Raw genomic sequence first — 14990 nt, 5'->3', positions numbered from 1 at the left:
AACTAATTGGTCACTGACTTCATTTCTTCTTTGGGACCATTTTCTTTGGGAAATTAAGAGCCACTTTATGGATGAGGCCAGTGAAGGACCTTAGGGTGTCCTGGGAGATGCTGACATGCCAATGATCAGACAATTATCTATATATATGTGACTGAGAGAGTGTGTCCAATTTTCTGGGTGCACAGAGGGGGCTCCTAACCTAGAGGAAGAGCACCGAAGCATTGGAAATTCAGGAAAGGTTTTCTAAGAGGAGTCTCAGCCAGGTGAAGTGGAGGGGAAAGAACCTTCCAGGCAGAGATGAGACAGAGAATGATGTATGTAGGGAAACCACAGGCAGTTCGTTCAGTGTCGCTGGAATGTAAAACGCAAGGCAGGGCACGGCAGGGGACAGAGCTGGAGGAGGTGGCCACGCAGTTCCCGGAGGACTTGTACGCCGTTTCTTTTTTGGTTATCTGAGTCTCTATCCTGCTACCTGGGAATCGATGCTTTATAAATCTGTTTGTAAAGGGGTCCCTGGAGATCATGGGAGATCAAAGTCCCTGTTGGTCCAGGAACTTTGAGAACCTTGGTGTAGGGCCCCACCCCAGACCTGCCGAATCAGAACCTGCATTTTCATAAGACCCTCAGGTGATCCCTCTGCAAAATGGAAGTTTGCGATGCGTGGCTTTACAACTCGGCTTCAGGATTAGGGGACACGGTGCAAGGTCCTTGCCCATCACAGGAGCTCGGCACACGTGTGTGGAACGACCAGCTGGAGCGGATGACGGGCCAAAGGGGAAAGGGCACCATAGCTGTACCTGCCTGACCCTACCAGCTGTTAGCAATTTCTTCAACAAATGGGCAATTAAAGCCTAAATAAACTGAAATGCTCTCCGCTAGAAAATTTGGATATTTATAAAATTCAATTCGACCTAGTCCTTACTTCAATGTTTTGGGGAGATTAAACTGACAGACATAGGTGTGTGGCAATTGTAGCAGATGACAGAAACTCACATGTGAACTTGACCACAAGCATTCTGGGAGGGTGAGATGGAGGTCATTCCAGGACAAGGAAGACACTTCTGCAGCTTTGGGTCTAGAAGAGAGGGTCCCACCACTTAGCCTACCACGTGGAGGCCTTGTTACAATGTGGATGTGGGGTTCCAATCCCAAAGTTTCTGATTCAGGAGGTCTGGAGTGGGCCCTGGGAATCTGCATTTTTAACAGGTTCCCAGGTGGAGCTGATGCTGTTGGTCCAGGAACTTTGAGAACCTTGGTGTAGGGCTATTCGCCTGGGTTCTCTGCCCCTAACTGGCTCCTTGGTGTAGGGCTATTCGTCCGGTCTCTGCTCCTAACTGGCTCCTTGTCCGTGGGCAGATTCCTTAGCCCACCAGCTGCATTGCCTCACAGGTTAGGTGGGGATCATATTCTCCCTGCTTCCTGGCAGGGTTGTTGAGAAGATAAAATGAGACAATGCATGTGAAAGGTCTTTGAAAGATAAAAATGCTATATAAACATGAGGCATAATGATTATCGATCAGGAGACGCTTCTTATAAGAGATTGGCTTTGAGTTGGATCCAGAAAGGTGGGTGAGTGATGAGGCAGCTGAAGATGAAGGGCAGGCAGAGTTCCAGGTTTGGGGCAGGGAACAGATGAGGGCTGGAAGGGGAGCGGGAGAGAATGGCAGGTGCTGGGATGGAGACGTGTACCTGGTGCGATGGTCCTCAAACTCATCAGAATCACCTGCGGGGCTGGTTGACACTCGATTGCTGGGTCCCACCCCAGGGATTCTGATTCAGTAGGTCTGGAGGGTGGAATGGGGTGGGGCCTGAGAATTTGCATTTCTAACAATGGTGATTCAGCTAGTTGGAGACCACACTTTGAAAACCACTGACTAGGTAGACTAAATGGTTGTGGGGCTGAGAAAGGAGCAGGGAGAATGTTAATAGAATTTGTGGTTCAAAATTTGTATTCAATACCAGTTCACCCAGAGGCAGGGGGTGGCAAAGGAGCAAAGGGTATCTAATTCATTTTCAGGAAGGCAGGACTCAGTTCTCGGCTTTGTCTGCCAAGAATGTGATCAAGGTCAAGTTGCTTAATTGGTCCAGGGGTTAGTTTCCATATCTGTAAAATGGGAATCATGAGAGCATCTACTTCATAGGCTTAATATAAGGATTCAATAAAATGATTCTTATAAACCACTTAGCACAGGGCTGGGCATGCTGTTAGTTTAACAAGTGATAGCTGTTATTGTTGTGATTGCTCTTGCATTTTCCTATACTACGCTGCATTTCTGCCTCTCAAGTTCCAGACTGGCTTTGAGCTCTTCCTATCCTCCCTTTCACAGTTCTCAAGCCCCAGGGACTGCCAAGGTGGTGGCGAACTCAGAAAGCAACCCTCTGCTGGTGGCAGCTGGGCTGAGGCCTGGGCTGAGCAGGGGCTGAGCAAGCTGCTAGGTGCCTGCCTACTGTGCTGTGTGCCAATGCCTTTTTTTCTTTTTCTTTTTCTTTTTCTTTTTCGCATTTCACATGGTGCCTTTGTCCTGTGGTTAAATGTGTGGGTGTGCAGATGACCTTGTTAGGACAGAGAGTACATCTCTTTGTGATTAACCTTCAGGCCCTCCCAGCAGCTCTGAGAAAGTTCCCACCTTAGCAGAGTGTGGGAAACCTTATTCCTGAAAGACTGAGACAGGAAGCCAGTAGGAGATTGGGTAGAGGCCCCCAGCAGCAGCCTGCCTGGCACCCCTCAGACCCTCCCCACTCTCTGGGGCCACTCAGCGGCCTTCCCCTTCCCTCCCACCAGGCAGGAGTCCAGGTGGCACAGATTCAGGTCAGGGCTAAATGTGGCTTCACAGCCCAGCTTGGCTTCTCTTCTCAGCACCAGCTTGTTAAGAAATAAATATTTATACCTGGCACCTGCCTTCTCCCCCATCCTGGAGGCCCCTGCTGCGAAGGTTCACGCTGAATCTCCAACCCCTCTGTGCCATCTCAATCCTGAAATGAGCCAGCCCCCTAGCCCCTGCCCCCAGAACGGGGGCCAGAGATGCTTCCATGGAAGCTGGGCAGCAGCTGGGTCCCTGATTTAGTGATGACTGTTCTGTAAAGTCAAGGAGGGGGCGGCAGGGGAGCAGGTGACAGGAGGGATAAATCACCTCCACAGCCAGCCTCCAGCCCCGGCTGGAGCTGCTGGGATGCTAGCCCAGTGGGGGTGGCCCTACAGGGCAGATGGCTGCAGCTGCTCCTTCACCTCCGCATTTGGCCTCTCTCCCCCACCCTTCTTGTACTGTGGACTAGCAGGGCAGGGAAGCATTGATGGAGCCATTGATTAGCTCAAGTGCTTGTACACTGGCTGCCTCCCACTCACCCACCCGTGAGCCCCTCTATCATGCCTTCATTTGCCGATATATATCTACGGGGGCCCTATGGCTCAATACCTGGCACATAGTAGGCACTTAACAGATGTTAGTTGAATGAATGAACAAGCACAAGGTTTAGAGCCAGAAGATTTGGACTCAGGTCCTAGCCACACCACCAATCCATTCAGGGTCCTCAGTGACTCTGGATGAAAGCACCAGGCCAATTTCCACACTGGTTGCTGAGTGGGCCTCTTGGGAGGAAGGATGTAAAAGTATATTGTAACTCATCTCGCAAGTCTTGCTGTTACTACTGAGCACCTACGATGTGCAAGACACTGGGAGCTGCGGAGATGGTGCAGCTTTTGGCTCTGTTCTTAAGAGCCACACTCTGTCTGGGGATATCTGCCTTTGGGCTCCCCTCTGGCTCTCACATTGCTGTGTGCCCCCTTGCCCCAGGCCCTCCATGCACCCTTCAACTCACCGTCCTGTCCACACAGGCCACAGAGCGCCCGGCAAAGAGGCTGGCCACGCCGCGGGCCACGTTGACCTCATCGCTAAGGACATCTTCCCACCTGCTATTGCGGAACTTGAACAACTTGTCCGTGTACGTGGCCACCCCTGGAGAGAGGAGGAAAGGGAGGCTGGTGGTTGGCGGACCAGGGTGCACATATGTCTTGGAGGACCTGCCACGGGGGGTTGGGGCCACAGGTGGATGGGCCATCTGCTCAAGGCGAGCACTCCTTGCAGGACTCCAGCAGGCGAGACTCCTGTGTTTGGCGGCACTCGGGTATGGTCAGTTGGGAGCAGAGACTGAGGCTTATGAAGATGGCCAGCCCACCTCAGGAACTATGGAAGAAACATCACTGCTACCACGTGTCTGAGACGACCCTCAGCAGCTGGATTGCACTGTCTGCATCATCAGGGTGATCCGGGCTGGCCAATATTTCAGCACCCAAACTCACCCCGAAATGTCTTTCTCCAGGAGCTGTCCCCGACATTCTCTGCTGGACCGCAGGACCTGATTTGGGTCTCAGAAGAAACTGAATGGGTGTCTAAGTCCTGATCAAGGAAGGGGCTGGAAGCTGGGCTCTGACAGGCCTGTCACCTCCACCCTCAGGGACCCAGGTGGCAATAGGTCAGCACCCAGGCAGCGCTGGGAGGTCCCTGCTTCCACAACTGGGGAGCCTTGGAGGTCAGTGGTCTCCACCTCTTTGGGATACTGACCCCTTCGAGAATGGGGTGGAGGCTAAGGCCCCTCTGCACCATGCAATGTGCCGTATGTAACTGCAAGGTCTGTGGCCTCCTGAAGCTCACTCATGGCCAAGAAGCTTCGTTCTGGGGACGTGGCAAGAAATTTCCAATGGCAGGAGCTCAGTTCCTGCTGAGACCACGAAAGTGGAGTTTTCCCCTCTGGCCTCACCCTTAGTTTATTTCCTGCAAATGTGAGACCCAGAGCATTTATATTTTAGGAGGGATCATATTCTACCCTCAAGGCCGTACACAGGAAACACAGGAGAGGGTCAGCTGAAGGAATCAGAGAAGGTGAGCTTGGGTAGGAGTGGACTTGGTGACAGAGCCCCTGGACCCGACTCTGGCTGGCCCGGGGGAGGCAATGGGCTTAGCCTAGAGGGAGCAGCATGGCGCAGTGGTCAAGACCTGGGGGTTCAGAATAAATGAGCCCGAGACTCAGTCTCAGTTCCACCCAGATTCTACTTCTAGGTTTTATTGTTGACTTTGGGCAAGTTGCTTAGCATCTCTGAGCCTCAGTTTTCTTATTTGTAAATGGGGATGACAATAACTGCCTTCAAGTTTAGCATGGTACCTCAACAAGTATGTATTAGACAAATAATTATTCCCTCTTCATAGATGAGATGCTCTTACGGTCCTTTCGGGATGTAAGGTCTGCACTGCAGGGGTCTGGTGGGTCGGCGTGGGAATGAATGAAGAATGAGAAGGAGCCCTGGCCAGTTTGGCTCAGCGGTTAGAGCGTCGGCCTGCGGTCTGGAGAGACCTGGGTTTGGTTCCCGCTAAGGGCACATACTTTGGTTGCAGTTTGTCCCCGGCCCTGGTTGGTCGTGCGCGTGGCAGCCACTTGATGTGTCCCTTCACGTCGATGTTTCTCTCTCTCTCTCTCTCCCTCCCACTCTATCTGTACAAAAAATGGAAAAAAAAAAAAAAAAGAATGAGAAGGAGTATATGAGAGTGAGTGTGAGTGTATGTGAGTGAGTGTGTGACAATGAGTGGATTGTGGAAGTGAGTGTGAGCGTGTGTGGGTGAGGGCAGTTTATAAAGGACCCCTCAGTGGCTCTGCCCAGGAGAGGACAAGAAGTTTTGCTCTCTGAGTGGCCTCACATGGGGGCTTCCTAACACCACAGGGACCCAGGGCAGCTGGTGCATAGTCCGTGGGGTCTGAAGTTGGTCTCGGGGATGCTCCTCAGACCCTGGGAGGGGAAGGCCCGTCATGAGCAGAGCAGGAAGCGGGTCCAGGGACCAGCAGGTGTTTGTTCAGGTACAGACTTGGGCTGGGAAGCTGCAGCGGGGTCTGCACAGAGCTGCTGGGGCTCAGGGATGCCCACTGGGGCACCTGAGGGGCTGAGTCTGGACAGAGGCACAGGTGCAACTCCGACTGCGGGAGCTCAGGGGCCTGGGCCAGCTCTCTCTTTTCTTCCAGCGGGTTTCCTCTGTGAGACTCGGGGTGCCAGCTGTGCCCCCTCCCTCACATCGTTGCTGTAGGAATTACAGGAGAAATTATACCGGACTCTGGCCCCAGGTCAGGCACCCCAAACTGCTCAGCGGCAGCTCCGCACCCCTGGGTCCACAGCCCCTCATCGTCATCCCTGGGGCACAGAGGCATTTAGAAATTTAGATTTTTTCTTCATCGTTTAGAAATGTAACAGTGCACACATCGTTTATTAATAACACCCCCAGCAGGGACTGGGGCAGCACCCCATAATTAAACACATTAATATTTCTTCAGTGAAATATATGAATATTCACACAAAGTGGAAAAAATTAAGCCATAAATAGCTCACATCAGCTCAGGACAGGTTTTGCTATCAGTTCATTTTCCCGCAAACTTACAAAAAGCACTTGAGGATTTCAGAGCCGCTTGGCTTTCAGGACTGTGGGGAGTTACTGTGGACCCCGAGGGCCGCCCGCAGCTGTGCCCGAGGCAGGGGCGCAGCCTTGTTCTCGCTCCCCGATGCCTGGGGGTCCTCCGCATGGCCCTGCAGGCTGCCCGGTCTCCCGTCTCCACCAACAGTGAGTGACCCTTGCCCTTTGCTGTCAAACCAGAGCCCCTTTACACTGTCTGTCCAGCTAGTCTAGTCCCCCCTGAGGTATCGAGGTTCAGGGCCAGGCGAGAGCGCGGCCGCGGCTGGGGTTCTGCATGGCTCCGCGGGCACCTCTGCGCTCAGTGGAGGAAATGCTCGAGCTGCCGAGTTCCTGCCGCAGCTGGATGAGAGGGGAGACTGGGCCCGGGTGACTCTGCCCCCCGCTTGCCTCATCGCCTCCAATTCCACTCAGGACAACACTGCCCAAAGTGTGCTTTGTGGAACCCTGTTCTCTGTGAGCTGCCTGGAGAAAAGACTTCGTGATTATCAGAGTTCGGGGAAGACTACACCTTCTGTCCTCCTCTTGGAGATTCACAGTGGACATCGGTCTGTTAAAACTGAAAAGTCCTGCAATCAACTCCCTGCTTAATTTTATTTAATGCAGCCTTTCCCAAATGAGCTTGGTCACGGAACCCCTTTCCGCAGCTCACCTGCCAGCATCCTGCGGAGCCAGAGCTGTTCTAAGCAAATTGCTGTCCGAGGGAGTTGCCGTCCGGCTAGGCCCTGGGCTTTGCGGCCAGAGGAGCGAGGGTGGCCAGTGCCGCTGGCCGAGTCCTCCGTTCCAGCCTCCTGGCTTCCGGGCTGACCGAGGACGCCCAGAAGAATAAACTAATTAAGGTAAAATGTGCAGCAGCGGTGCGGAGCCTTGTAGATCATAAATGGGAACGGCAAAATCAATGGAAGCCCTTCTGCAGGCAGAGGCCCGAGGCCTGGGCGACGGCAGGATGGGAGCCATGATTTAGGAAGAGCAAACGCTCTGGCAGCTGCAACCTGGGTAATTAGGTGTGTCAGGAAGACAGATAAACAGCGAGCTGTGTGGGTCGATGGCGCCGCAATAAACACCCAGCTCTGGCCCCCGGCCCATGTCAGCACCTACTCCCGCCCCTGGCTCCTTGTAGCTGCACTCCACCCTGGGGTCCCCCGCTGGGTCGGGGGTGGGGCAGCTGCATGGGGAGAGGAGAGGCTGCAGAAGAGAGGGGCTCTCCTGAGTCCTTGGGGGAGACCCTGAGAGGGCGGGGCCTGGGTGTTCAAGGGCAGGGCAAGGGCTCTGGAGGTCACAACCCCTGTGAGAGGCACCTCTGGGGACTTCCATTGCCACCCTGACTTGGCCTCTTGGCGTTAGAGGCGCAGCGAAGGTCTCAGAGTCCAGTGGAGCTGTCAGTGGCTGCAGGCAGCCATGGGGAAGGCCCAGCGGGTGCCCACCAGGCCCCTCTGGGTGCTGGGTGCTGTGGGAGGCCCCAGGGAAGTGGGAGTCTCCCTCCCTGACTCAGGGCGCTTACAGTCCATTTGACAGCACAAGGGATAGACAGGGAGAGGAGCTGCCATGGGACGGGGGTGAAAGTAATACCCTAACATTTCCACAGCACTTTCTGTGCGCCATGCACTTCACATATTAACCCGCTCTCGTTACCCCTTATCACAGCCCGCAACATGGGTCCTCGTTTCATGCCCACGTTACCGATGAAGGACCCGAGGCACGCGGGGGCTTGCCTAAAACCCCACAGCTAGCAGAACCCCTCAGAGCAGGAGAGGACAGCACATCCAGAATTGCTGTGGAATCAGGATGGAACAGGCTAGTGATCAGGGAGGGCGTCACGCTGGAGGAGGCACCTGAACGGGGACTTGAAGGGTCAGAGCAACAACAACAATGACTGGTTTACAGAGCACTTAGTATGGCCAGGCTCGTACAACCATCATCTTGACTAAACCCTGCGGCCACTCTGAGAGATAGTGTGACCTCATTTTACAGGTGGAGAAACTGAGAAGAAAGAGGTTAAGTTAATTGCCCAAGGTCACAGAGCTAGTAAATGGTGGAGACAGATTCATACCCAGGTCTTTCTGACTCCAAAGCCTGTGCTTCTGAGCCTTGCACTCTATAGCTTGGCCAGGCAGAGAGCAGGAGGTGCACTGGGCAGCAGGTGGCACAGACAAAGGCATGGAGGGCACCGAGTTTGCCTAGAGAGGACGGTTTGTGCGGGGGGAGGAGGAAACACGGCAGGGCAGCAGAGACCCACTACTTCCAGGACTGAGGGCAGAGGGGCACTGGTGGTTCTGATCTGGGGGAGACGGAGTTTCCAGAAGATTGCCCTGGCAGACAAGGGAGAAGACGAGGTGGGTGCCCACTTTGAAGTGGCTCACGTGTGGCCCAGGGTGATGAGGGTGGCAGTGGGAGGAAGTGCTGAGAGCAGGAGGGCGGAGGGACTGGGGGGGGGGGTGCTGGGTCAGAAGAGGGAGTGGTCCGCAGTGTGGGGCAGGGACAGAGCGGGAACTGAGCGAACTGGGTGGTGGCAGCAGTAGCTTGCCTTCAGACAGGGGTGGTCACAGGGGGACAGAGGAGGCACGTCGAAGAGGCCACTGGCCATGAGGGATGGCAGTGTGCAGAGCAGTGGCAGAAGCTGGGCAGAGGGAAGGACCAGAGCCACAGATGAGTCCCAGGAGCAGGTGCATTTGAATGTAGGGGGAAGAAGGGGCAGGAGCCCTGGCCGGTTTGGCTCAGCGGTTAGAGCGTCCACCTGCGGTCCGGAGAGACCTGGGTTCGGTTCCCGCTAAGGGCATGTACCTCGGTTGCAGTTTGTCCCCGGCCCTGGTTGGTCGTGCGGGTGGCAACCACTAGATGTGTCCCTTTCACATCGATGTTTCCCTCTCTCTCTCTTCCTCTCTCTCCTTCCCACACTGTCTGTACAAAAAATGGAAAAATGTCCTCGGATGAGGATTAAAAAAAAAAAAAAGAAGGGGCAGGAATGGAGGAGTCATCGACACACAAGAAAGTTCTGCATTGAAGGCAGAGGTGTCTGCCAAGCAAATGGCATTCAATTGACCATCCCCTCATCCCCTCCACACCCAGCTCTGCCCCCAGAGGTCAACTTGGAGCCACTGGGAGGGTGAGTTTGGGTCATAAAGGACTCTTCCAAAGAATCACTGGCCGAGTGCCTCCTCCCCCAGGGGCTTCCCAACCTCAGGGAGATAGCCTGGCTCATGGCCTGGCATGGGTGGCAAAGAGAAGGGTGAGCGAAGGTATGTGGCAGGGCAGAGGCTCAGCCTCCAACATCAATGATCAGGCAAAGAGGTTACTGCCAAATAGTAGGGCGAGGGAGGCAGCCAGCAACTTCCCAGCCTAGGCTGACCTTGGGCAATTCATGAACTTGTTTTCTTTGTAACACAGGCTAAAGAGAATGGCCACCTATTCATCAGGGTGTTGTAAGGATTAAATTAGATAATGTAAGTAAAATATTTAGGAGAATACCTGGCACATGCTAAGTTCAATAAATAACAACAATACCCTCCTCCTCATCATCCTTACCTCACCATCCTCACCTTCATCCTCCTCCTCCTCCTCATGATCATCATCAAGGGAATTACACAGCATGAGCACTGAGGGCCCTCATGAGCCACATCCCGGGGGGCAATGGTGACTTTAAGCATAAAATGCTTTACAAGACTCGTGAGTGAAAAACCAGCAAAGCAGTGATGGTCCCGGAGAAAGAAAGAACTAGTCCGGGCAAAGGATAGTCTTAAAAAGGACAAACCCAGGCTTCCCCGCTCCCGATTCATTTCTGACGCGTCTTACCTTCCCACCCCAGGATGCAGAGGACAATGAGACCCACCCCGCCAGGTGCCTCACCCACATGAGCTTATTCAGCCCTCTGCGTGGTCATATCAGGAAGACAGATTCTCCACTTTACAGACAGAATGTGGGCTCAGAGGGTACAGTCATTTGCCTAAGGTGGCACAGCTGTTAAGTGGCAATGCTGAACCTCAAACTGTGGTCTGCCGGCAAAGCCCCCTCCCCCATACATTAAAGACCTGGGGTGGGGGCTGGTGGCGGGAAGTCCCTGGTTGCCAAGGCCCCTAGATCTGTGTATGACTGAGGAAATGTCCTCGGGGCCCCATACTCTTTAGGATGCTGATCTGACAGCCTCACCCCATTCTGGCTGTTTAAGGGGCTAGTGTGAATGAGGCACAGTAGGGGTGGGGGCAGGGAGCTCATCTCCCCAAAGGGGCCATGCTGGGCAAGCTGAAAATCAGGACCATGCATCCATGGGAAACACACCTGGGGATCAGGAGCCCCCAGAACCTCGAGGACCCTAAGAGAAGAGGGCGGAGACACAGGCCATGTATCTCAGGCTTTCCCAGGCTCAGGGAGTCCTGGACATCCTGCTAAATTGCAGATTTTGACCCAGTAGATCTGGGGTGGGGACTGAGATTCTGCGAACTTACGAGCTTCCGGCTGTTGCCAGTGCTGTTGGGCTGCAGCACGCACTCCGAGTAGCCAGGTGTGGAGTACGGGCTGCAGCTGGAACTGGGCCTGGGCGAAGGAGCAGCTGGACACTGGGTGTGCTTGGCCTCAAGAGCTCATCTGCTGTGTGGGCAGAGGAGGCTGGAAGTGCATCCCGCCCAGCTCCCTTTCTTCTCCCTGGCGCAGTGACGCCTCCTCTCTGAGAGGTAACGAAAGCCCCTGCTGAAGGCCTAAGTATAACAGAGCGCAGAAGCCATCAAAGAAAAGGGTGATAAATCCAAGTCCATAAAAATAAAAATTTTTCGCATTGCAAAACCCACCATGAGCGAAGACCAAAGAAAAATGACAAAAAAAGGAGAAACTATTTGCAACTTGTATTGCAGACAGAGGGCAAATTTTCCTAATTTATAAAGAAGCGTTACAAATCAATAAGATAAAAATGGGCAAAAGCTATGAGCAGCCAAGAGATTCAAATATATAAAAATATGCTCAGCCTCACTCATTTCAAGGCAGATGAAAATTAAAACTACACCTAGGTGGCAATATTTGCTACCAGACTGGCAGATATTTTTTTAAATGATGACACACTGTGTTGGTGAGCATGGTGGGAAATGCGCCTGCATCAGGGCTGATGGGCATGTAATCAGGAATGTCCCTTTGAAGCACAATTTGGCAATGACTATCAAGGCTGCATGTGTAGATTCCTTTGATGCACTCATTCCATTTCCATGAGCTCACAGAGCAACAACTGCAGTTGTGGAAAATGGCATGTTATACACACATTGATTTGGTGGCATTGTTTGTAAGGGCAAAAGCCTGCAAGGGATCTACATGTTCATCAATAGAGGACCAGTTCAACGAGTGGCAAATCTATACAATGGAGTACTATATAGCCAGAAAAAATAAAAATATCTTTGTGTGCTGCCATGAAATAATATCCAGAATTTGTTGTTAAAAGATAAAAGTAAGGGGCAGCATTGTGAGCAGAGCACACTACTATTTTTGTGGAAAAGGGGGAGGTGTGTGCAGACAGAAGACAGCAGATTGGCAGTGACCATTCTCCTGAACGGAATGAGTGAGGTCAGTGGCGGGGCTCACAGTGCACGTGACTCACCCAGTTCTCATGCTCCTGTGAGCCCCAGATCACATGGGCAGGGGAGCTCAGGGCATGCAGGGCAGCAGCTGGGCGGCCAGCGCAGGACTCCTGGGGGATGGGCTCTGACTGGGAACTGTGGGAGGCCCTGGCTCCTGGATGTGGAGGGAGGTGCTGGGACCGGCCTTTCCTCCCCTTCGTCCTGCACGCGCTGCTGTGTGGCTTTCACCGAGCAGTGTTGCCTGAAATAAACTGGCTTGCATTTTTCCAGGTCAGTTCAGCCAGGTCGTTTTCTGGCCCAGGCCTTCTTGAGATTGTGGTCAATCTTCCTCTGTCCCCTCCTGCTCACCTTTCCATTTCTTACTCCTGACCCATGCCCACCTGGAACCATCATCGGAGTGGTGTGCTAGTCACACTGTGGTCCTTCTCTCTTTCTGCTCCTAGAGTCTCTCTCACGTGCCGGAGGGAGGTCTCTGGTCCCTCTCCCTGGGCACCTCTAGAGGCTCTGGCTTCCTTCATGCCACGGAATTATAACAGCTATTGCTTAGAGAGCATTTATTAAGTCCTAGACACTATAGGAGCTTTTCGTTCATTATTTCAGTTGTTCATTCAATTACATGTATTCAATGTTTACTAAGTGACATGAGAACTTTGGTCCTGGAGACACAGCAGCAAACACGACCAATTTCTATCTCTGTTGCGTTTAGTAGAAGAGGAGCAGAGATGAACCACAGACAAATACAGAACATACTTTAGACAATGGCAAGTGCTCTGAAGAGAAATAAAGCAAGTGAAGGGCATAAAGAGTGATAGGGGTGTGATTTTAAGCTGTTCAGGGAAGACCGCATCTGAGGAGGGGCCCGCATGAAGGCAAGGAGTCAGCCCTGAGAACAGTGGTGGGACAAGCATTTCAGGTAGAGGGAACAGCATGCACGAAAGCCGCAGGTGGGAACGCAGGGAGCAAAAGGAAGAGGGAGGCACCGAGGTCAGAAAGGCAGCCTGGGGCACGTCAGGAGGGGCGCTGCAGGCTCTGGGGAGTCTATGGGGCCACTGCAGCTGAGCTTATGAAGTTGATATACTTTTCCCTGTTCTACAGGTGAAGGGGTGAGACGGAGGGAGGTCAAATATCTTGCCCAAGGTACCCAGTAAGGAAAGGGAAGATCCCAGGTTGTACAAACTGACACCCACAGGACACTGCCAGGATGCAGGGTCTCAGTGCTGACATCCCAAGGGCTGCTGAGGAACAGGACAGAGACTGTCCTTCCACACGTCCATGTGACGCTCTGGACCGGGCTCACGGAGCCCCCGGTGGTATGCCAGGGGAAGGCAGGGCTGGCGAGGCTCCGGGGAGGATCGTGGTTCCCGTGGTGGGCAGGGTGGCGACGCGGAGTGTCACGCCAGCCGGACGCAGGGAAGTGCTGACACAGCACAAACGCCCGGGCTCCACACCCCGCCCACTGTCGATGAATCCATTGAATCACTCAGCTGAAAAATTAACTCAAACCCACAGACATCCCTCAAACCCACAGAAGGTCACCGAGAGGAGCACGTCTGGGACTGAGGCTGCGGGGCACCATCATCCGTACCCCAGCCCCAGGGGCCTGGCTGCAGCCTCTCCAAGGGGAATGCCTGTGCCCTCAAACCCAGGAAGCCCAGGACCTTTGGGGGGGGGGGCTCCACGTTTCCTGTCTCCCCTTTTCTGCCCTCTGTTGGCAAACCTTCTCTCAGTCTGAATGACTAGTGTCTTGCCTGTTCTTTCTGGATTTATCAAGTTTTAATTATGCTGTTAGGATGCTGAAGGTCTGGCTGGGCCAGAGGGATGCACACAAAAACCAATTCAAGAATTTTGTCCTCAAGGAGCCTAGAGTCCATGGGGTTGGGAGAGGCGAGTCAGATACCTAGAGAAATATAAGGCCATGTTGGGGATAGAGTATAAACTTCACGAGGGCAGGATCTTTCTGTTTCATTTATTGGGACATCCTCAGTGTCTAGAATAGTGCCTGGCACACAGCAGATGCTCAATAAATATTTGAATGAACATTCGTGAATGGAAGGGGCTATGGCTAGGCTGAGCATGGAACTAATGTGAGTCAGGGTCTCCCCCATCCCAACTGCACATGGGAATCACCTGGCAATCTGATCACTGAGTCCCATCCCCAGACATTCGCACTGGGCTGGCCAGGTGCATGTTGGGAACTGGGTGTTCAAAGCTCCCCAGGAGACGCGAATGTGCCTCACTGGCCCAGCGCCACTGCTCCAGCTTCACGATGAAAGACTGTAAGAGAGTGGGAGGGACTGCTGCTTCAGAGACACCCGTCAGGTCCATCCCAGGTGCTCTGTGCAAAGTGAGCAGGGAGGAGAGTCTGCCTCGGCCTCTGGCAGCCTGCCTGCGGAGCCCATGTTGAACGCTCTTCTTCCATAGTCCCTGTTTCTGTTTCCCTGCCCTCCAGCATTTTCCTGGGGACCTACCCCTTCCTCAGCCATCCCTTGCTGCTGCACCCCTCCTGACCTTGCCCCACATTGAAGGGTTGGTCAGCCCATCAATTAATTGTGTCCTAATCCAATCTTGGCTTGGTCGGAGAGAGGGCAGTAAATCCAGCTGGGTAATCATGCCCTGATATTTGTGTAGGGATAATTACTATCTCTCAGGCCTCACTTGGTGGCAAGATGAGATGAAAACCCATAAAACACCACGAGAGCCTGTGGCTCATTGTTTCTTGGCTGCACAAGGCTGGCTGCCAGCCAGCCAACCCTGCCCTGCCCGCCCCTGCCCCTGGCACCGGCCCCAACCTTGTCCCCTCCCATTCATGCAACTGGCAGGGCTCAACATCAGGGGCAGCTAGAGTCTGGATCCTGGCGTGGGCTCAACAACCAGTCGGGGCAACATTATGGGCCCATGTGTGTAAGAAGGGGAGAGGGAGGGAAGGTGGTCCCCATAGCTGGACAATGCCTTGCCCCCAGGAGTTTAGGACAGAGAACACATAGGTGTGAAG

At 53.5% G+C, this 14990-nt stretch overlaps 1 protein-coding gene across 1 annotated transcript in view; it reads right to left on the bottom strand.

Moving 5' to 3' along the window:
- CRTAC1 (cartilage acidic protein 1) overlaps positions 1–14990 on the bottom strand; it is a 148684-nt gene that overhangs the window by 49435 nt on the left and 84259 nt on the right. Inside the window, exon 4 of the mRNA XM_036265128.1 lies at positions 3817–3953. Coding sequence (XP_036121021.1) covers positions 3817–3953 — 137 coding nt within the window. The remainder of the gene's footprint in view (positions 1–3816; positions 3954–14990) is intronic.

The sequence above is a fragment of the Molossus molossus genome, unplaced genomic scaffold, assembly GCF_014108415.1.
Source record: "Molossus molossus isolate mMolMol1 unplaced genomic scaffold, mMolMol1.p scaffold_m16_p_17, whole genome shotgun sequence".
Classification (NCBI taxonomy): domain Eukaryota; kingdom Metazoa; phylum Chordata; class Mammalia; order Chiroptera; family Molossidae; genus Molossus; species Molossus molossus.
This window is presented reverse-complemented; position numbering and strand designations above follow the sequence as displayed.